This window comes from Canis lupus, chromosome 26, assembly GCF_011100685.1.
Source record: "Canis lupus familiaris isolate Mischka breed German Shepherd chromosome 26, alternate assembly UU_Cfam_GSD_1.0, whole genome shotgun sequence".
Classification (NCBI taxonomy): domain Eukaryota; kingdom Metazoa; phylum Chordata; class Mammalia; order Carnivora; family Canidae; genus Canis; species Canis lupus.
Genome location: NC_049247.1, coordinates 31328612 through 31350026, shown reverse-complemented (window position 1 = coordinate 31350026; position 21415 = coordinate 31328612). Strand labels below are relative to the sequence as shown.

The 21415-nt window shown below is 57.5% G+C and overlaps 1 protein-coding gene across 4 annotated transcripts in view; it reads left to right on the top strand.

Moving 5' to 3' along the window:
• PPM1F (protein phosphatase, Mg2+/Mn2+ dependent 1F) overlaps positions 1-18401 on the top strand; it is a 30861-nt gene extending 12460 nt beyond the window's left edge. For all 4 annotated transcript variants that reach the window (XM_038576000.1, XM_038576001.1, XM_038576003.1 and 1 more), the window contains 5 exons: positions 3995-4197; positions 4820-5008; positions 8128-8271; positions 12982-13075; positions 14268-18401. In XM_038576000.1, coding sequence (XP_038431928.1) covers positions 3995-4197; positions 4820-5008; positions 8128-8271; positions 12982-13075; positions 14268-14620 — 983 coding nt within the window. In that variant the 3' untranslated portion in view covers positions 14621-18401. The remainder of the gene's footprint in view (positions 1-3994; positions 4198-4819; positions 5009-8127; positions 8272-12981; positions 13076-14267) is intronic.
• Positions 18402-21415: the final 3014 nt, after the last annotated feature.

The following is a 21415-nucleotide window of genomic DNA, read 5'->3' as shown; positions in this document are numbered from 1 at the left end:
ATACTAACATAGAACAGTAAAACACGCTGTAATGAGAGTCCTACGAAGGTGGCCGTCCTCTCTCTAAGTATCTTAGTGTACCGCTCTCACCCTGCTGGTGATGACGGAGATGGTAAGATGCCTACGTGATAAGATGAAGGGAGGTAAGGACGAGGGTTACAGTGTAGGGTTAGGCTACCACTGACCTCTGACAGTACATCAGGAGGATGGTCCCCTTTCCAGACCGCAGTCAAAGGCCTGTACCCGAAACCGTGAAAAGCGAACTCCTGCATGGGGTTGGGGGACGGACTGCCATAGATTTGTTGATCCGGTCCTCTTATATATCGCTTATGATGACTTTCGTCTTGTCCCATATTTGTTATCTGTGTGACTTGAAGCTTAGCATTAGTGCGAGCACTGAGGGCAAAGCAAGGGGGGTGGGGGTGGGGGGCGCAGAGAAAGAAGACAAAGCCACGCGGGCCCCTCGCTTCAGCCAGTGCTGAGTTCCCATCTGTGTCCCCTGCCTTTTCCGCGGCTTCCTGCCCACATTCCATGCCGCGGGGCCTCGCATTCCTGCCTGGGAGGTGGCGGGGCCCCAGTGACAGGGAGCCATTGTCCTCAGCAAAGCCTGCAGGCTCCCGCCCCACAAAGGGAGGGCCCCACCCGTGAGTCCCGCGGGAACCCAGCGCCACCTGCTGGCGGCAGGCCCCGGGCGCTCCACGTGGGGGCTCCCAGGCCGGGTAAGAGGCTGGGCCCCGCGGGGAGGAAGTCACAGCCTGCCCCGCCCTCCGTGCCACCTGGGCTGGCCTGGGTCAGCCGTCCCTGTCACCGGAGCAGCACGCAGTAAGGTCTGTCGTCTCGAAGCCCTTCTCGCAGAATTGGCATCACGGCGCGTGTTAGAAGCACCACTGCTCGAGGGCAGCGGTATGACGAAGGCCGTGTGGCTGGGTCAGGCCGAAACGCCAGCCGGGCCCCTCCAGTGGGCCGGTCCTGTGGGCGCCAGGATGAGGCCCGGGCGGCTCCTGCGGCGGCATCAGGAGGCCGAGCCGCGCCTCCCGTTGCTTATCCATCGCTTATCGTCGGCGTGATTGCCTTTGCACAAGCTGAAATTCAGGTTCAAACATGTCGGCAGGAAAGGTAGCACAAACCTAAGGCAAGAGAGTACCTGGTCCCTGTGCCTCCCTGGGTGTCTCAGGCCTGATAGAAGCGGAGCCCAGAGGGAGAGGGAAGGAGCCCTGCCGGACGGTCATCTGAGCCCGGCCATCCAGAGCCAGGGAAGGAGGGGGCTGCGGAGGCCGTGGCGCAGCCCAGCTGAGCGAGGGGCCTCCGACCGGTTGGCAGGGGTTCACTGAGCCAAGTGCGTGTGGACCTGTCGTCCCCGAGCTGAGCCTTCCTGTACCCACAGCCCCCTGGGCCGGCCCTGCTGGTCCCCCACCTCTTGCCAAACCCCTGATGATCACCTGTGTCCCAGATGCGGCGACAGTGGCCAGTTCCAGACACTAGTACCTCCGCCTTGATGCGTGGATTCCCTCACACGTGTCTTGCCATGGCCTCTTGTGCTCACAGACCCTCTCTGCCTCCCCTGGCCTCTGCCCTTCTCTTTTCGTTCTGTGGCCTCCACCTTCGGGCCAGAGGTCTTCCTTTTTCAATACCTCCCTTCCACCCCCGCAAGTCCTTCCAGTGTGGCTTGCAGCTCTCCTGGGGGTCTGCCCTTAAATCCCCCTCTGATGCCTGGCCTGACGTGCCTGTACCTGCCTCATACACCTGGGCCACCAAGATTCCCAGGAGGGTTTAGTATGTGGAGATGACCTGAGTCTCCGAGGCTTGCCACCTAAGCATTCCTTGGGACCTGTTCCTTGTTAATCTTTTCTTTAGAAGGCAGGTTTAGGTAGGATTTGGGATTGGTGTGCGTGTGTGTTTTAGGGACTATTACCTGTTGTTGCATAACAAATGCCCCCTAAAATTTAATGGCTTAAAACAAACATTTCTTATCGCATGGTTTCTGTGGGTCTGGAATTTGGGAGCGGCTGAGCTGGTGGTTCTGGCCCCGGGTCTCCCGAGACCATGGTCATGGGCCTGTGGCCAGTGGGGCAGAGCTTCCATTTCCAAGGGTTTCAGTCACTTGGCTGTTGGCACGAGGCTTCACTCCCTCATCATGTGGACCCTTCACAGGGCTACGCGTACGTCCTTACACCATGGCAGCTGGCTTCCCTCAGGGCCAGTGATTCACCAGGAAGATGGAGAGAGAGACAGAGACAGAGACAGACAGGGAGGAAGAGAGAATGTGTAAGATGGGAGCCCTAGCGCCTCTTAGGAAGCAGCTCATGGTCACTTCCATTGCATTCTGTTTATTAGGAGCTGGTCGCTAAGGCCCATGCTCAAGAGAGAGAACTGGGCTCCCAGTCAACCGTCAGAGAATTTATGGACATATTTTGAAACCATCATCTGGGGCTCACACTTGTCACAGAAAATTGAGAAATCGCCATAAAAGTATTCTGAAAAAAACAAATCACCTGTAGAACCACCACCTGCAGACACCCACTGCTGACATTTCGATTGTACGCTTTTCTTGCCTTTTATTTTCTGGATCCAAACAGTTGAAGGCTTTTTCATGTCCTTGTGATCAAACTGTATGTGGGATTTTCTGTTCTTTTCCCATTGCATTTTTTTCTTAATGTTTTTCCTTATTATGGCAACCAGCATTTTACATGCTCTCACGCTCTACAAAAGTCCATTTTTGTTTTACCCTTTAATTTTTTCCCATTAAACTTGGAGATAACCGTAGGCTTACATGCTGTGTAAGAGCTAACACAGAGGGATTGCATGCATCCTTTCAGTTTCTCCCAATGGTAACATCTTTAAAAACTACAGTAAAATATCACAACCAAGATTTTTTTTAAGATTTTATTTATTCATTTATGAGAGACACAGAGAGAGAGGGGCAGAGACATAGGCAGAGGGAGAAGCAGGCTCCAAGCAGGGAGCCTGATGTGGGACTCTATCCCGGGACTCCAGGATCCTGCCCTGGGCCAAAGGCAGACGCTCAACCTCTGAGCCACCCAGGCATCCCCACAACCAGGATCTTGACATAATCAAGATGCAGAACAATTTCCTCCTACAAGGATCCCTCAGGTTATCCTTAATGGACACCCTAATGCCCTGTGCCCCATCCCTAACCTTTGACAACTGTTAATCTTTTCTATTTCTATAATTTTGTCATTTCATGAATGCCTATAAATGGAATCATAGAGTACATAACTTTTGGGGATAGGCTTTTTTTCACTCCGCCTTGATTCTCTGAAGATTCATCCAGGTGTCTATAACGTGCCAGTAGCTTCTTCTTTCCTTCCTTCTGCAAGTAGTATTCCGTGCCATGATGTACCAAAGTTTACCCATTCACAGGGTGAAAAACACCTGGGCCATTTCCAGTTTTTGCCTATTACAGGTGAAGCTGCTGTGAACCCTGGGGCGCGCAGGTTTCTGTGTGAGCACAGTCTTAATTTCTCTGGGATAAGTGCCCAAGGGTGCAGTTGCTGGGCCGTGTGGCAGTTGCCTGTTTAGTTGCGAAAATCATGTTTAATAGCAGCTTAATTCTTCATCAAGAGAATAGACCATAATTTACTCTGTCACTGGATATATATTGCTTCTAATTAACGTGCAATTATAAATGATTTTGTACTTTGTTCTGAAATTATCTTTGCATTTCTGGCTGTTTCCTTGGGGTGGGCTCCCATGAGTGGAATTGCTCACTGTAGGACGGGAGGCTCCTTCCTGTGCATATTGCCAAACCAGACTGTGCTCAGTGCCGATGACCCAGACCGTCATGCATAGTTTGCTAGGCTGGTGCGCTCAGAATGGCCCGGGGGTGATGGGCTTGGTGGGGCCTGTGCCGGCCTATGGTGGGTGCTGTCTGGAGAGCCACAGGGGCCACAGGGAAAGGGGGGCAGGCCGAGTGAGTGGGGCCCAGCTGGCCCGCCTTGGTGCTTCCCTAACAGTCCTCTCTCACGCCCATCAGTGCTGGATGCCAAGGGCCTGGCACGAAGCTGCTTTAACCAGCTCTGGGAAGTATGCAGCCAGTGGCAGAAGCAGGTGCCCTCAACTGCCCAGGTTCCTCAGCGGCAGTGGCTGGTCTCCATGCATGCCATCCGGAATACACGCCGCAAGATGGAGGACCGGCATGTGTGCCTTCCCGCCTTCAATCAGCTCTTCGGCCTGTCGGTGAGTGCTCCACTTCCAGTGCTCCTCCTCCCGGGCCCCAGTCGGAGCAGGCTAGGAGGCCTTGTGTGGGGGTTCCGAGCAGAGCTGCCAGCCAGAGCTGAGGCAGGAGTGATCCCTGTAGCTGTCCCCTGAAGGCCAAGGTACCTGATGAGTCCAGGCACTTCATCGGGGGTCTGGGAGGCCCCATTCGTTGCCCCAGCACTTACTTCTGGGCCAGAGCAACCACCAGCCACCTTGCTTTCCCAGCTACGGGACTGAGGAAAGTGAAGGATCTGCCTGAGTCTGTCATAAGGGAGGCCCCAGGACTCACCCCAGACTCATGGTTCTGACGCTGCTTTGTCTCAGGTGCTGGGAGCCACCTGCTACACCATCCCTCATTCTATGTGCTCCAGCAACTCGTTACAGAAAGTGAACCGAAGCTCTGGAGCCTTGCCCTTTTGCAAATCTTGCAGCTCCTAAGTGCTTGAGTCAGGATGACCTGTCTGATGGCACAGGCCATGCTGATTCTTCCCAGACCCACCCCAGGCGGTGCCTGGGCTCCACCCGCAGACTAGAGCCTCCAGCTGGGTGGCAGCCTTGGTCGGGGCAAGGTCAGTGTGACTCCCACTGCACTCCCCATCAGGACCCCGTGGACCGAGCCTACTTTGCCGTGTTCGATGGTCACGGAGGGGTGGACGCTGCACAGTACGCCGCCGTGCACGTGCACACCAATCTGGCCCGCCAGCCGGAGCTGCTCACGGACCCCGCGGGAGCCCTCAGAGAAGCCTTCCGGCACACCGATGAGATGTTTCTCTGGAAAGCCAAGCGAGAGGTAAGAAGCAGTGAGCGGGCCTCGCATGCTGTTTGTGGGCCAGTAGCCATTAGCATCAGAGAGGCCCGTCTGGCAGAGGGAAAGGAATCAAAGCGATTGGTGGTGTTAGAAGGTCCTCACTAAACTCTGCTGGCCCTCATGTCTCTTCATTCCTACAGTAAAAGGGGGCTTTTGTCTTTCATTTGAATAAAAGCAGCATCAGGCTTGCCTCTGGTCCAGCATGCCTGGCCCCACAGCGACATGGACCTGCCCCACTCTGGTGGGTGTGCAGGGTTCACAGGGAAGGGCAGCCTGTTTTATTTTTTATTTTTTTAAAAGATGTTATTTATTTATTCATGAGAGACACAGAGAGAGAGAGAGGCAGAGGCACAGGCAGAGGGAGAAGCAGGCTCCATGCAGGGAGCCCGATGTGGGACTTACTCCCAGATCTCCAGGATCATGCCCTGGGCTGAAGGTGGCGCTAAGCCGCTGAGCCACCTGGGCTGCCCCCGGGCAGCCTATTTTAAAATGTGCCCAGGATTCTGCTTCAATTAGGTATGGCAAGATGACAGGCACTGACACCACCTTGAAAGAGGAGTTTTGTTACAGTGCCCAAGAGGAGACACCCTACCACACAGGGCCACATGGGGAGGCACCAGGGTTGGTCAGGAGGCAGAGAACACAGCATGGCCGGAGCCTTCACGGTGGCCTCACAGGAAGGCCTGGGCGAGGCAGGGTAGGCATGTTTAGGATTAGATAGTTTCTCGGGACGCCTGGGTGGCCCAGTCAGGTTAAATGTCTGCCTTCAGCTCAGGTCATGATCCCAGGGTCCTAAGATCAAGCCCTGTGTCGGGCTCCCCACTTAGCGGGGGTCTGCTTCACCCTCTCCCCCGCCCTGTCTCCCCACTCCTGCTCTCTCTCTTCCTTTCTCCATCTCTCAAATAATCTTTTAAAAACATTCTTTAAAAAAGGATTGGATAGTTTGTATAACCTCAATGGGCTCTCTGCTACTGGGGCTGCCCCCAGCTGTCCAGGCCAGGGGAAGGAGCCTGGCATGAGAGACAGAGGAGGTGGCTGAGGACATGGGTTCACACCGGCTGCCTGGCTCATGCATGAAGTTTGTGTGCTCGGGGCAGACATTTGCTGTCTTTAAGGATCAGCCTGTCCTGGGAGGGGCACTCTCTCCAGGATTAGTAAGTACCTTAATTTGTCAGAGCCTCAGAAAGTAGAGGCACCCAGCTGGCTCAGTCAGAAGAGTGAGACTCTTGATCTCGGGGTTGTGAGTTCAACCCCCATAGTGTGTGTAGAGATTACTTAAAAATTTTAAAAATATTGAAAAAAAATTGTTTTAACTTTTATTTTTTTAAGATTTTATTTATTTATTCATGAGAGACACAGAGAGAGAGAGAGAGGCAGAGACACAAGCAGAGGGAGGAGAAGCAGGCTCAGGCGTTCAACCGCTGAGCCACCCAGGGATCCCCCCCAATTTTTTTTTTTTTAAAGAAGAAAAGTTGGGACACCTGGGTGGCTCAGCAGTTGAGCATCTGCCTTCGGCTCAGGGCGTGATCCCAGGTCCGGGGATCAAGTCCCGCATTGGGCTCCCTGCATGGAGTCTGCTTCTCCCTCTGCCTGTGTCTCTGCCTCTCTCTCTGGATTTCTCATGAATAAATAAAATTTTTTTAAGAAATAAAATAAAGAAGAAAAGAGAGAAAATAAAACGCATGATTAATACATGGCCCCACCTCCCCTTGCTCACTCAGGTCTTGGCAGGCTGCTGGTGTCTGCTGGGCGTTTCCTTCCTCGGAAATTGTAGCCACGTAGGGATGAGGCACTTGTTTCTGAAAGAACACATCTGACCCCTCCTCTGTGAACTTACCACCCACTGAACCTTACCTGCAGAACTTCCATGGGGCCCTCCCAGCAGCCCTGCGAGGTGGCTACTAAAATTGTGTTCATTTTAGACATCAGGAAACTGAGGCCCAGAGAGCTTAAAGGACCTGCCCCAGTCAACATAGCTCGTAAGGACACTTGGAAAGGGGTGTACAGCAGATGCTCTGAGCACATACTCCCGCAGAAATCAGCAAAGCCAGACTTGCATCTTAATAGAAAGCCGTGTAGCATCTAAAACTGTAAAGCGAGGGACACCTGGGTGGCTCAGTAGTTGAGCGTCTGCCTTTGGCCCAGGGCATGATCCTGGAGTCCTGGGATCGAGTCCCACGTCGGGCTCCCTGCATGGAGCCTGCTTCTCCTCTCTCTGCCTGTCTCTCTCTCTCTCTCTCTCTCTCTGTCTCTCATGAATAAATAAATAAAATATTTTAAAAATAAATAAATAAATAAAACTGTAACGCAGGAGCCACTGAGGTGCTTCAGCCCTCGTGGCCACTGTCACCCCGGGCGGTGAGCTCCGGGCCACCTCCCAGAATAGTGATTCTCTGAAGCAGGTATTTAGACTAGGCTGCTAGTATTTTAAGATACCTTTATTGAGGGATCCCTGGGTGGCGCAGCGGTTTAGCGCCTGCCTTTGGCCTGGGGCGTGATCCTGGAGACCTAGGATCGGATCCCACGTCGGGCTCCCTGCATGGAGCCTGCTTCTCCCTCTGCCTGTGTCTCTGCCTCTCTCTCTCTCTCTCTCTGTGTGTGTGTGACTATCATGAATAAATAAAATCTTAAAAAAAAAAAGATACCTTTATTGAGATATAACTGACACATAATACATTGTGCATATTACAAGTGTACAATGTGCTGTTGGTTCCATAAAAAAGTGTATAGTTGGATAGGTTTTGGCATGTGTCTACAGCTGTGTAACCCTCCCCACAGTAACGGACATATCCATCACCCCCGAAGTGTTTCTTCCGTCCTTTGTCACCCCACCCTCCTGCCCACCTAATCCCAGGACAACCACCTATCTGCTTTCAGGCATTACAGATGATAGAGTGCGTGCTTTCTAGAGTTGTATGTAAACGGGACCACACAGGATGTGCTCTCCTGTCATGCGGCGTGGGAGAGTCCTGTGCCCCAGTGTGCTTTACCAGTTCATTCCTTTGACCTGGCTGAGCGCTGTTCCAGGAGCCAGTCCGTCTAGACAGGCGTGGGCCCGCAGAGCCGGCACCCAGCCCACCCGCTCCCCTCTCTCCCTGCAGCGGCTGCAGAGCGGCACTACAGGGGTGTGCGCACTCATCGTGGGAAAGACCCTGCACATCGCCTGGCTTGGGGACTCCCAGGTCATCCTGGTGCAGCAGGGACAGGTGGTGAAGCTGATGGAGCCTCACAGGCCTGAGCGACAGGTAAGCCCCCTCTGTCTATCCCTGGGACATCCCCAGCCCCCTGTCACACTGCACAATAGCAGTTGGTCGGATGGGTGAGGAAGTAAGAGGGGCCCTGGACCATCTATCTAGGGAGCTCCTGGTGTTCCTCCAGAGGGAGGGCCCTTCTGACTCCAGTGTCTGGGGCTGAAGAGGGGCGGTCCCCTAAAGCTTGAGGCATTAACAGCCAAAAGTCCCAAGTGAGCCCTTCTCACCACAGTGGCATGGAGCCTGGAGCTGCAGGGGAGACCTGGGGCCTCTGCCCAGCAGGCAGCCCGGGAAGCAGGGTCTGAGTGCTGGGTCCCACACTTTGTGCGGGTGGGCCAAGGGTAGCTGGCCACCTAGGCTATGGGGGATGGCTCCAGGGAGGAGGTGATGCTGAGCCAGGGTAGGAAGGAACCAGCCTTGGGGCTTCATTGGGTAGTGGCTACGCTGAGATCTTGAGGTCACTCAACTGTCTGAGCCTCAGGGTCGTCACCTGAACACAAGGATGACATTCCTCTGTGTCCAGTCTGCCTGTCTCCTGAAGTAGGAGAGCAGGAGATCACATCCTGGGGCACGCCCACGTGCCCTGTCCCCACTCGGCTATCCCCACGTGGTTGGGCATTCCACGGCAGCACTGGCAGCGCCCCCACCCTTCCGTAGGGCTCCGCAGAGCTCCGTTCTGGACTCCTGTCCATGGACATCCAGGCTCCCTCAGTCCCTGTGCTAGGAGCAACACCGCAGTGAATAGCTTTGTACGATATTTCATTGCTCAGGGTGCAGCACGTTAACAGAGCAGCTTCCTAAAAGTGGGGCGGAGGGGTCCAAGTGTTCACAACTGTGGTCCTGGCACAGTTGCCACACTGCTCCCCTCAGGCTGCGTGGCCACGGGAGTCCCTTTGCCCACGGCCCCACCGAACCGTCGGCTCCTGACAGTCTGAGGGGAAGGGAGGCGGCTGTTCAGTTTGCGTTTGTCTCATGGACCAAGACTGAGCACCTTCTCAAACACTGAAGATCATTTACATTGCCTTTCTGGAGAGCCCTTCGTTCTTGTCCTTGACTCATTTGTCTCCGGAGCTGTTGCTATTGTTCTTATCAGTTTGTAGGTCAGCACTTTGTCTACAGCAGTTTGCACATAGCCCCCCACTTGGTCTTTGCTTATGGGCTTTCGCCTTGTAGACACGTTGGCTTTTATATAACCGACTGGAGCTGTCCTTCTGTGGCTTCTGGATTTGGAAAGTACTGCAGGGAGTGTCAGGCAGTGATCCCTAAAACAGCGGGGAACGCAGCTTTCCTTGGCCTCAGCTCCTGCATATGTTCTCCCTACCATAGAGAGGAGAGGACTGAGGCTCAGAGACGTAAGTAATTTGCCCAGAGGACACAACTGAGAAGTGGCATCTGTCCTGTGTCCCTCCACCCTCACTGCAGCCCTGAGGCATTTGGCACCTGCTCCCCGGTGGACCATTCTTCCCTGAGACAAGCAGTCAGGTGAAATGCAGTCTAAGTCAGAACTAGGCACGAGCCTCTGTTCGGGGTGCCTGGCCTGCTCCTGCCTGCACCCCTGCAAGCTTGCTGGTGTGCCTCCTCTCCAGCCCAGTAGGGCCTTCTCTGGGCAGCATTTCCCAGACACTGCCTGAGCCCTGCAGTGTAGCAGCATCACAAAGAGCGCAGCCAGACAGCTGTGCTTGGTCCTGGCTCTACCCATTTCAGCCTTGAGCACCTGTCTGTGAAACGGGGTTCCCGGGAGATAAGAATCAAGCTGCCTGGGACATGTGGGGTGCTGGGACCACAGCTTGCATGGGAGAAGCCTGCCAAAGTGTCTGTTCTCCTCGTTAATATGCACCCCACATGGCTGGAGAGACTAGATCCCAGAGCTCTCTTGACCCCGCCAGCTATGCCCAGCTAATGAGCCCTGTGATCCCAAGCTTAGCCTGTCACCCACACAGAGAAGTAATCAAAGACCCGGTGAACAGTCTCCCACAAAAAGCAGCCATCACCACATTGGTCACGAGAGTAGGAAACTGGTGACAACCTGGTGAGCTGCAGGGAGGGCTTGGCAGCTGCCAAAACCGGCTGTGAGGTACATGTGGGGACCCCATGGCACTCTACCTTGGTCTGCTGCTGTCTGGACAGAGCCTGGATCTGCTGTCTGGATTCAGTGCAGGCCAGCAAACAGCACCCAGGAGTTTACTGAGGCAGTGAGCCTCCTAGCACCTCTCAGGGTAACGGGCAGCCACAAGCCACAGGAGTGGGCAAAGTGCCGGGAGATGCCAAAGAGGGGAAGGAGCAGGAGCCAAATCCTGGCAGTCGGTGGTCCCCAATAGGCCAGGCATAGGGTCCAGAAGGAAAGGGTAGGTTTAGGCAGGACCAGCCACTGAGAAACTGCTCTTGTGTTAGGAACTTCATAAGAAATCTCTGGAAGCTTCTGGAATGATCAGACCACCGGAGGGTAGGCTGAGAGCTGGGTAACAATAAAGGCCACTGCAGTCTCCTGGCCAGCAATGGGGAGGACCTGCCTGTCAAGGTAGCCTCAGGAGGGACAGAGAAGAATCCAGGTTTTTGAGGATGGGGAGGGGGCCTTGGTTATCCAAGAAGATGGTGATGCCATTAGTCAGGGGACCAGGGGCCAGGGAGGACGAGGTGGGGTGTTACCTATGAGTGCAGGGTCGGTAAGACACCCTGTGAAGGCAGGCAGGTCTGGGGCTGCGGGCCTGGGGGCTGCATGCTCACAGAGCTGAGGTGTGTGGGAGGTGGGGGGGAGCGTGTGGCAGGAGAGCGGGCATGTGCCATCAGAAGTAGGAGGGAAGCACAGCCTGATGGAAACCTGGGAGGAGAGCCTGGGGGTGGCCGAGTGCAGTGCCGGTCACATTGGCTGTGCAGCTGACCTCACTGCCAGCCAAGCCCAGGAGGAACAGGCCACTGCCTGAGAAGTGCTCAGGTGAGTGAGGCCACTCAGTCCAGGGCAGGAGGGAATGAGAGGAAATGGCTGGACAGGGTCGCCTCTCTGAAGTAGGGGACCAGAGGCCCAGCTGAGTAGGGCCTCGAAATCCAGATTGGGTGGGAAATGGCCCTTAGTGGGAACCTACTTGGCCACCAGCTCTGAGCTCGACCGTGGAGAAGCTGTTTCGGGCCAGTGGGGAGGATGAGCGGGAAGGCAGCTGAGGGGTGGGTGTCAAGGAGATAGGAGACCAAGATAGGGGTGCCCCAAGTCCAATGATCCCCTAGTCCTGGGCCAGGCATGGTGACACAGGTGGGAGTCATGGGATGGGGTAGGCAGCTGGGATGCAGCATGAGGGTAGAGGGAGAAAACCAGGGTCAGGACAGGGAGTGAGTGGGAGGAGGGATGCTGGGATAGAGAAGTGAGGCCTGGTTCGGCCGCCTGCTCTCTGGCTCACAGACGGAGTTGGCCCATCAAGCCGAGGGCCTGAGCTAGTGGTTTCGCAAAGGTGCTTCCGTCAGCGGCGGCCACAGAGGAGCTGTGACCCAGCAACCTTTCTGCCCTCCCGTTCAGCCCAGCCCTGTCCCCACAGCCGGCTCAGAAAGCCTGAGCCCCCTGGCTGGACGGCCTCTGCAGGCTCAGCGTGCCAGGGAGCACTGGACCTACTGGGAGATTCCCACTGGGAGCGGCGGTGTCCAGGAGTTCCCGTTCCCAGGGGGCAGAGGTGGACTTGGGGGCTGTGCAGCCCGGCTGTGAGAGGGCCCCGGAGGCAGCTCACAGTTCACCCTCTGTCACCCCTTCGCCATGGCCCCACCTCGCGGACATTGAGTGGGCTGTGCTGGGCTGGAGTGTGTAGGAAACCATATCTTCCTACAGACGCAGGTTGGGGGTGCCCTCTGAATTGTGCGAAGCTCCTCAAAGTCCCCAAGGGGTGGGGATCAGGCCGGAGGCCAGGGATTGCTCCCGTCCGTAGGTCCGTAGGCCTCTGCATGTGCGCGGATCCACCTGCCTCTCCCCAGACCCTGCCAGTCTCTCTTCCCCTTCCACCTGCTTATTCCTTCCTCCTTGCCCACATTCATGGCCCTTTCGGCCTTTTTCTGGCACCGCCCACACCACGGTGGGTGCTCCGGCCCAGAGGGAGCAGTGCAGGCAGGTCAGGTCCTGTCCTGCCTCCTGTGCGGGAGCCTCCGCTGGAACCGCATGGGAGGCCCAGCCTTTGGTGTCAGTGTGCCCCTCCCCCTGCAGTAGGTCCCTATCAGCGCGGAGCCCCTCTGCAGGTGGAAGGGCCCACATCTGTGGTCCCAGAGAGAGGGGCCTGGGCTGCCAGCAGACACTGTCCCGGGGGGCGTGGGAAGCTCCCAGCCGAGGAGGCTGGTGCCCTGGTGGTGGGTGCTGCTTCCACTTGGGGTTGGGGGAAGGGCTTTGAGAAAGAACAGGGCCTGGGTCAGGTTTCATCCAGCCCTGGCAGGTCGCCAGGACGGAGCACAGGCTTGCTCTCTGTGCTCTTGTCCCAGCGGCTTGCAATGAGGGGACAGTATCCTGAGTGAAAGGTGAGGCAACGGGGGGTCAGTGGCCGCGGGTGGTCCATGTCTGCACCGTAACTGAGGTGGCTGTTCCTGCAGCCGGAGACCCTTCAGGTCTCCCTGGTCTCTGACTGTTGTCCTGATGCCTCCTCTGGGCATCATTCACGAGCTGCAGCTCCCCTCGCACAGCCACGCTGGGCAGCCTGCCCCGCGGGTGCACCCCGGCCCCTACTCTGGCTTCCCCCACAGGATGAGAAGGAGCGCATTGAGGCGCTGGGCGGCTTCGTGTCCCACATGGACTGCTGGAGAGTCAACGGGACCCTGGCCGTGTCCAGAGCCATCGGTAAGGAGCCAAGGGGCGGGAGACGGAGGCCTCTTGTCTGAGGCCCAAGGGTCACCCAGCTGTAGGGGACAGTCGCGTCCTGGGCTGCTAAAGCACCTGTGGCCTGTGGGGCCATGTAATCAGACTGCGAGGGGCCTCTGGTAAAGTTAGCGCACGTGCAGACACCTCAGAAACTTCCACCTCCTGGTTTAAGCTGTAGCAGTGATCTCCCCACTAAAACAGCTCCCCAGAAAAACCTCCTAGGAGACCCTTGGATAGCTGCTATACGTGCTAGAAGGTCATTTACAAATATTCTATAATTTAAGATTATTGGTTACCTGCCCCCCATTCATCCTGATTCTTAATAAAAAAAAAAAAAAAAAAAAAGGAAAAGAAGCAGCCTCCTGTCCCCCACAAGCCTATTTTCCCAGCATCCTATGGCTGCTGGGCCCCCGCCTAGGGCTCAGCAGCCGCACGTCTCCCCGAAGGTACTAAAACTCCATTCCTGCCGAGCCCCATGTGGCACCTGTCCCTCCTGGCCTTCCTGCCACAGGTGCCTGCCCAACAGCCCTTCTCCCTCTGCTGCCACCGTTGGGTCCCTGGACACACAGGGCTGGGGAGGTGGCAGGTGAGCCTCTCCAAGCGGAGGCTCCTTCCACGGAGGGGGGCCCCCCAGGTGGTTCCACGTCAGGGAGCGGAGCAGTCTGGTGCACGCTTGGAGGGCAGGGGACCCATAGAAGGAGGGGACCCGTGGGCCTGGGCAAGGTGTGAGGAGGGGACGGTGGGTTCCGGGCTCACCTTGAAGGTAACCCCCATGGGACTTGCTAGCATATGGGATCTGGGGTCTCAGGCAGAGGGGCCTGAGAGGAAGGGAACCTGCAGACGTGAGTACAAGGAACAGCAGGCCCTCGACCTCAGCCAGCTGCCCTCTCTGACTCCAGGCCCGGCTCCGCTGGAAGTGAAAAGGCCGTTTGTAGAGCTGACCTCTGGCCCAGCTGGGCTCTAACTCTGCCCTCTGGACAGCAGAATAAGCCTGCCACATTGCCCTCTCGTGTTTTCTTCATAGCCCTTAGCACCACGTGAAATTACCTGCCCCCACGGTGAACACAGGGGTCGGAGCAGGGTGGCCACAGCGAGGCCCGGGCCCGCTGGGATGCACTCGGCCACGGGCAGCCCGGCCCTCTGACATGAGGCCCTTCTCTCCCGTGCCCAGGGGACGTGTTCCAGAAGCCCTACGTGTCAGGGGAGGCGGACTCGGCCTCTCGGGAGCTGACGGGCTCCGAGGACTACCTGCTGCTGGCCTGCGACGGCTTCTTCGACGTCGTCCCCCACCAGGAGGTCGCGGGCCTCGTCCACAGCCACCTGGCCCGGCAGCAGGGCAGCGGGCTGCAGGTTGCCGAGGAGCTGGTGGCCGCGGCCCGGGAGCGGGGCTCCCACGACAACATCACGGTCATGGTGGTCTTCCTCAGGGACCCCCGAGACCTACTGAAGGGCGGGGCCCAGGGGACAGGGGATGTGCCCTCTGGCCTCTCACAGCCAGAGACCAGCACTCCGCAGAGCAGCTAGGAGGTGTAGGCCCCCTGCCCCCACCCGCACCCCTCCCCTCAGATGCCTTAGGACCCGACAGGCGGTGGCGGGCAGGCGGGTGCCATCCTCAGTGCTTCCCCAGGGCCCCGAACCCCCTGCTCGCATCAGTCCATCCTGGTGTCTGGGGAACTGCACTGGGTGGTGGTGTTATTCATGCCCCGCTCGGGCAGGCAGTGGGGTGGCCTGGATCCCCAAAGGAGGCCTAGGGAAGAGACCTCACCAAAGAGAAGATGACCCAAGAAGTGGAGCAGCTCTTGCTCCCAGCCCCACTGGGTAGGGGCAGGGCCAGAGGCCACAGGCGCGGGCCACAGCCAGACCAAAGACACTGGGCCTGTGCCCGGGGCAGCAGGATGCTGCACGTGAGTCCCCGGGCAGACCCAGGAGCGACGGACATTTCCAAGCGTGTCCTGGGCGCCTGGCTCAGGCTTCTCGTTTGCTCCTCACTGGCCACGGCTGGGAGGCCCCAGTCTCTACAGATGGGCCTGGCTGGGCCTGGCCTGCCAAGCTGGCTTCCCGAGTGGGGAGAGCGGCCCCTGGGGAGGGAGGCGCACCAGGGATCTGGTCTGCAGTGGGTGCTCACGGCCCCCAGCCTCCCTGCCCCCCTGCCCCCCCATCCCGCGCACACCCAGGGAGGGGGAGGTCAGAACGATGACACGTGTGTCTTTTTATTTGTGGGCTTTTTCCCCCCCAGGGAAGTCTAACTCAGAAGCAGTATTTCAGGTTTTTGCCTTTGTTTTGTCAGTGCCAAGTTGACCTGTTGTGTCATATAACTTAAGCAGAGCTTAGCATTTATTTTATTCTTAGAAAACTTAAGTATTGATTTTTTTTTTTTTGAAGAAACTTCTTTTGCAGTATTACTGAATTTTTTTTTCCTAAATCAGGATTGAAACAAACACTTTTCCAGGTGGTGTTAATAAGCCATTCAAGTGCCTTAAACAGCTTTAGGTAAGGCTAGACCCGCCGGGCCTGGGACGGATTCTAATAGGCATGCTTCAGTTTTTTACAAAAGCAGGATTTATTTTGTTCTAGTGGCATGATTTTGGCTAGAATTCTTCCCGGACGAGTTCTTTCCACTTGTCATGATTCCATTCGCTGCTGGAAGTTAGCAAAGCAGCCCCTAAGAGCGTAGGCTGTGCTGTGCTACCTGGGCCAGACCACGGGCCTCCGGGAGCTCCGGGTGACCATGGCCCCGCCAGCCTCCCTCCACACCTTGGCCTTGCTGCTCATGTCTCATGTCTCATGTCTCTGGTTGGTGCCCAGGCTGAGGGACTGAGCTCCTTGAAGCGGGTTCCTCGTTTGACTGGAATGTTCTAGAATGTCTTGTGTTAGTAATCGAGTCGGTTTCATTGGGAAACACGCTGAAGAGGCCTTGGCAAGTCCGAAGCAGGCTGGGGGGCTTTGGCTTGGTTTGGAGCCTGTCCCGCTCACCTGCCCCACAGCCCCCAAAACCCTCCTGTCTCCCGCTCGCCATGGCTGTCACCCTCTGCCACCTGGCTCTGCCCACAGCCTAACTGCCTCAGGGAGGGCTCCACATTCCCTAGCATGCTCTGGGCAGGTGAGGCTTGGGAGCCACGAAACCCCAGGTGCCTGGCTGCTCACATCCAGTGAGGCGGATATGGCATGTGTGTCAAGTTGGAAGTGGCAGGTTAGGTGGAGTCCAGGCAGAAGTCAAGGGCCATGAGAGAGGGATCTCTGGTGGGAGGACCCAGGCCTACAGGCCTGGGAAGAGCATTAGGTAGCTGAGCTGAGGCTTCTAGAGAATGTCGCTGGGAGATGGGCAGCAGGAGGGAGCTTGGCACCAGCCCCCAGGCCAGGAGGTCCGCAGAGTCCACCCGCAGTAGCCAGGCCCCAGCAAAGAGAGCGCAGGGAGGACCCTGATCGCGTGCACAGAGGGAGCCCTGCTGACGAGGAAGCGGGCAGTTGGGAGCCTCGGGGGCCCTCAGCCCAGGGAAGGGCAGTGGGTGAGATGCCCCCCTCCAGGCCCCAGACAAGCGGACCCTGACACAGGAAGGGAGGGAGCCAGCTCGGGCAGGCAGTGGGGCAGTGAGGTGCCACCCGCAGGCTCGGCGCTTACCCCTCACTCCCACAGCAGGGATAGAGCTGCTCGGATGATGGGGTCAGTGCCGTGGAAATGATGGGAAGTACCTTAAACACCACAATTCCAAGAAGGTTTGGTAGGAGCCAACAGTGACCTTGTGTTGCCCCACTTAACCGGAAGGCCCTGCTGCTCTCCGGGGGTCCAAAGCCCTTCTTCGGCCCTTCCCGGCCCAGGGCCGGCAGGAGGTGGCACGTGGCCCTGCCCTTCACCACCAGCCTGGCTGCTCCTGGGCATGATCTTAGCAGATGGAGGAAGCACGAGCTTCTGTTTTTCTCATTTCTTTGCTAATCTTATTCCGTGATTGCCATCAGGAGTGCGGCTTCACCCGTGGGGCCCGGATCCCCCACGTGATGGTCTGACTCCTGCCCGGGCTCGAGGCTCTCCCAGGAGATCTCTCCAGGCTTGTCCCAGTGCCCACCCCGCCTCTGGCAGAGGCCTCTGCTGTCTGGTGCTGCCCATCCTTGCCTTGGGGCTGAGGGCGCCCTTGTTCATGCTGCACAGACGCTGGCTTTGTGCAAGCACCTAGGCACAGAGGCCTCTTCCCTCTTGACCAGGGGCTGGTCAGCCTTGAAAGTCCTGGCCCCCCTTCTCTTCAGGCCACAGTCCGAGGAGGGCCCCTAGCCGGGCCCCCCTTCCCAACCCTCGCCTTGCCACTAGCTCATTGTGTGAGCTGAGCAAGTCCTGGAGCCTTCCTGGGCCTCAGTTTCTCCTTTAGAGGGTACAGGGTTGCACTGGATTTGTGTGGCAGATCCTGGAATTCTGGAGGTTCAGGGGCCAGCCTGGTGCATCCTGGGGAGCCGCGGCCAGTGCCGCGGGAGCCCCCCCCCCCCCCGCCCCGACCGCCAGCAGGGAGGGGTGATGAAGTATTATTAGTGTCTATTCTTGCAGCTAAGTGGGTTGGAAGAGAAAGGAGCCGCAGACGCTGGCGCCGTATGTGGATCACAAGCTGGGGCCCAGGTGGAGCTGAGCCCAGGCAGCGGCAGGGGGGCAGCAGGTGCCAGGCCCGGGGACAAGGCAGGGCTCGGCCGCGCCCTCCGCGCCCAGTCGTGCTGCCAGCCTGCTGCCGTGCGGGGCCGGGTGCGCGGCCTCCCCGACCTCGCTTGTCCTCGCGCCCAGGACTAGGAAAGGGGTGCGCTGCAGGGGGGATGGTGGCGGGCCCAGGCCCCCCTGGAGAGGCCCGGAGCCAGCCTTGGGCCGCAGCCCCGTGTCCCGCCCCCCTCCCTCGTGGGTGCCCTGGCTACCTCAGCAGTATTCCAGGGCTCGGGCGCGGCCCGGGCGGGTCTAGGCCTGGCCCTGACGGGGGCTGCACCGAAGCCCAATGGGCCCGTGCAAAATAAGCTGGTTTGGGTTTGCTTCTGCCTGTAGCCCACGGGAGGCAGCCCCAGGAGGCCCGCGCTTCTCGTCGAGGCTCCACAGCTTTGCCAAATGCGCCGAGCTTTGCCATTCAGTGCGCCGTGCCAGCCTTGCCAAGGGTTCATCTCTGCACGTCTCAGCAGGGCTCCTGGGAGAGGTGTTCTCTGCAAGGGGCGTCTTGTTCCAAGACGGGATGGCCATTGCCCTTGTCTGCAGGGCCAAGTCCCAGGATGTGGGGGCAGAAACTCAGTCTCCTCCCAGGGGTCACTGTGCTCAAGTGTCAATAAACCACGAGTTTTGAAACCCTGACGCCCGAGTCCTGCGTTCTCTCACCTCTGAGCACCTGGTGCCCCTGAGTGTCCACAGGGTGTGTTTAAAAGCCGCTGGGGCCCTGGGGGGCCATCTACCAATCTCCCCACAAAGCCAGCAGATTAACTGGGGAGATTGCCCTGCCTCCTGGCCAGCCAGCCCAGCCTGGTTCTCTTCCCTGGGCTCTAGGCCACCCTGTGCCAGCAGGCCGAGGGTCTGGCCACTGTGAGCCTGTGCAGAGGCTGACAGAGGGGCGAGGCCCAGGGGGACCTCACAACACTGGGGACCCCACAGGAGCCTGAGCATGGGGCCCCTCCCAGCGGAACACTCAGATGGGGGAGGGCAGGCCAGCAGCTGCCAGGAGCTCTCTTGTGCTCCTGGCTGAACTCGGACTCCAGGGCAACAGGAAAACATCCAGAATGCTTCCATGCAGACACTGCTGAACCATGGCCCCAAAGTGTAAGGGAGGCACTTGTGTTTTGGGGTTTGTTTGGTTGGGACCAGCTAGCCAGATTGCTGTGTCCCTCGCTCCTCCCAAGCCCTGCCCTGGAGCTAAGCCTTTGCCCACATTTGGGCCTTGCCAGGCCAGCTTCTAGTCCCTTCCCAAATCACCCTGAGAGCTTTCTGTGCGCCTCCCGTTTCAGGCCTCTCTGCAAGGGAGGCAGCTTTATTTGTCTCCATCATGTCACCGAGAGGGGGCTGGGGCTCGAGCCAGGCCCTGAGCACCACCCCCCCAGCCCCACCTACTCACCCATCTGTCTTCCCCCTGCCCGGTCCCCTCCGCCTCCTTGGAAGCTCCCTGCAGAATCTGCCCAGCAGAACCTCGTTCTTAAGTATATGCTGTCTTGATTGTTCACAAACGAGTTGCCTCGTGTGTCTGAATCTCATTGCTGTAGCCAGATGGCGGCTCCGCACTCCCCCCGCCACCCCACTCTCACTGAGCTCAGAGGCCTGAGCCCAGGAGAGCATCCCCTCTGGGGCCGCTGGGGAGGGGGAGGGGGAGGCCTGAGGGGCCAGGCAGCAGGCAGGCAGGGGCTGAGTGGCTTCTGGGGCAGCTGGGTGTCCTTCACCTGCCAGTCCAGCCCATCACGATGGCGGGTGGGGGCTGGGACATCAGCCAGAGGGAGACAAACCTGCACCCAGAGGCCAAGTCTGGCACACACAACCGCCTGCCTCCAGGAAGGGTGAAAGCGGGGTGGTCAGGACTGCGTCTTATGCCAGCAGGGGAGGGAGGCCTGGGGAAGCAAGCCCAACCGTCAGCAGAGCCAGGGAGACGGAGACTGGGAGCCAGCTGGGAGGGCCGATGACTCCCTTGCCCCCAGAGTCCCCCTCAGAAGGTCCTAGACCTAGCTACCTACCTCCTTCTGGTCCTGCATGGCACCCCCATTCTGGTCTGGCTGGTCTGGGCCAGAGCAAGGTTCTGAACCAGTCAAGGACAGTCAAGGCCCAGACACAAAGCCACATTTCATCTTGGGTCAGTTCTGGGCACTTGGGCCGGTGGAGTCCCAGCCATCCGCCTGCCCAAGGCCGAGCAGTGGGCACAACCTCCTCAGAGCAGCCGTGGGCTTGCTCCCACCCAGGTGGAGGGCCCCGGGCAGGCGCCAGCTCTGGCCACAGTGCAGGCGGCCACGGTGGCTCTGCTGCTCCTCCCGGGCAGGCCCCTGGGCCACTATGGCTGTGGCACGGGAGACCACCTCCCCTCCCCGGGTCCTGGGATCGAGCCCCGCATCGGGCTCCCTGCTCAGTGGACAGGCTACTTCTCCCTCCACTTCCTCCCCACTCGTGCGCATGCTCGCTCGCTCTCTCTCAAATAAAACCTTTTTTTCAAAAAAGGAAGACCTCTTGAAATGAAAGACCTTTTGCCCAGAGACTAAGACAATATAAACTCACTGAAAATGAAACATAAAATACAAAAGCTATAAATCTTGGAGTCAGAGCTATATGTACACATGCTGCAACCTAGTACCTTTACTGTCTGGCGGCAGCGCTGTGTTCTCTGGAAACCAAGGCCTCACGTCAGGAAGCTGGATCTTAGCAGCTTCTGCTCAGCCTCAGGAGTGCCGGGTCCCCGGCTCGGGCCGCACGGGTCTCCCCACTGATCCTGACTGCAGCACCCCCGGGTGGGCTCTTCCCCCGTCAAAATAAGGAGTATCCACCCTAAACAGCCCGAGAACTGATGTCCTAGATAATAATGCATACGTTACAGACCCACCGACCAAACTCAAATGGTCTGGCCAACAATACCAAAGCTCCACGTATGCCTTTGAGGGCCTACCTCTCTGCATCATCTTTATAGAGGTTTGTTTTTTTTTTTTTTTTTTTTGTTTTTTTTTTTTTTTTTTAGGATTGGTTTATCTATTTGAGAGAGAGGGGATCCCTGGGTGGCGCAGGGGTTTGGCGCCTGCCTTTGGCCCAGGGCGCGATCTTGGAGACCCGGGATCGAATCCCACATCGGGCTCCCGGTGCATGGAGCCTGCTTCTCCCTCTGCCTGTGTCTCTGCCTCTCTCTCTCTCTCTCTCTGTGACTATCATAAATAAATAAATTTTAAAAAAAAAAAAAAAAAAAAAAAAAAAGAGAGAGAGCGAGCATGCAAGCAAGGGGAAGAGCAGAGGGACAAAATCTCAAGCCGACTCCCCACCGAGCACAGAGCCCTATATGGGGCTCAATCTCACAACCCTGACATCATGACTTGAGCCGAAATCAACAGTTGGCCACTTAACAAACCGAGCCACCCCGGCGTCCCAAGATTTTATTTTATTTTATTTTATTTTTAAATATTTTATTTATTCATGAGAGAGAGGCAGAGACACAGACAGAGGGAGAAGCAGGCTCCATGCAGGGAGCCCAGTGCAGGACTTGATCCCGGATTCCGGGATAAACCCTGAGCCAAAGGCAGATGCTCAACCATTGAGCAACCCAGACATCTCTTTTTTCTTTTCTGAAGATTTTATTTATTCGTGAGAGACAGAGAGAGGCAGAGACACAGGCAGAGGGAGAAGCAGACCCCATGCAG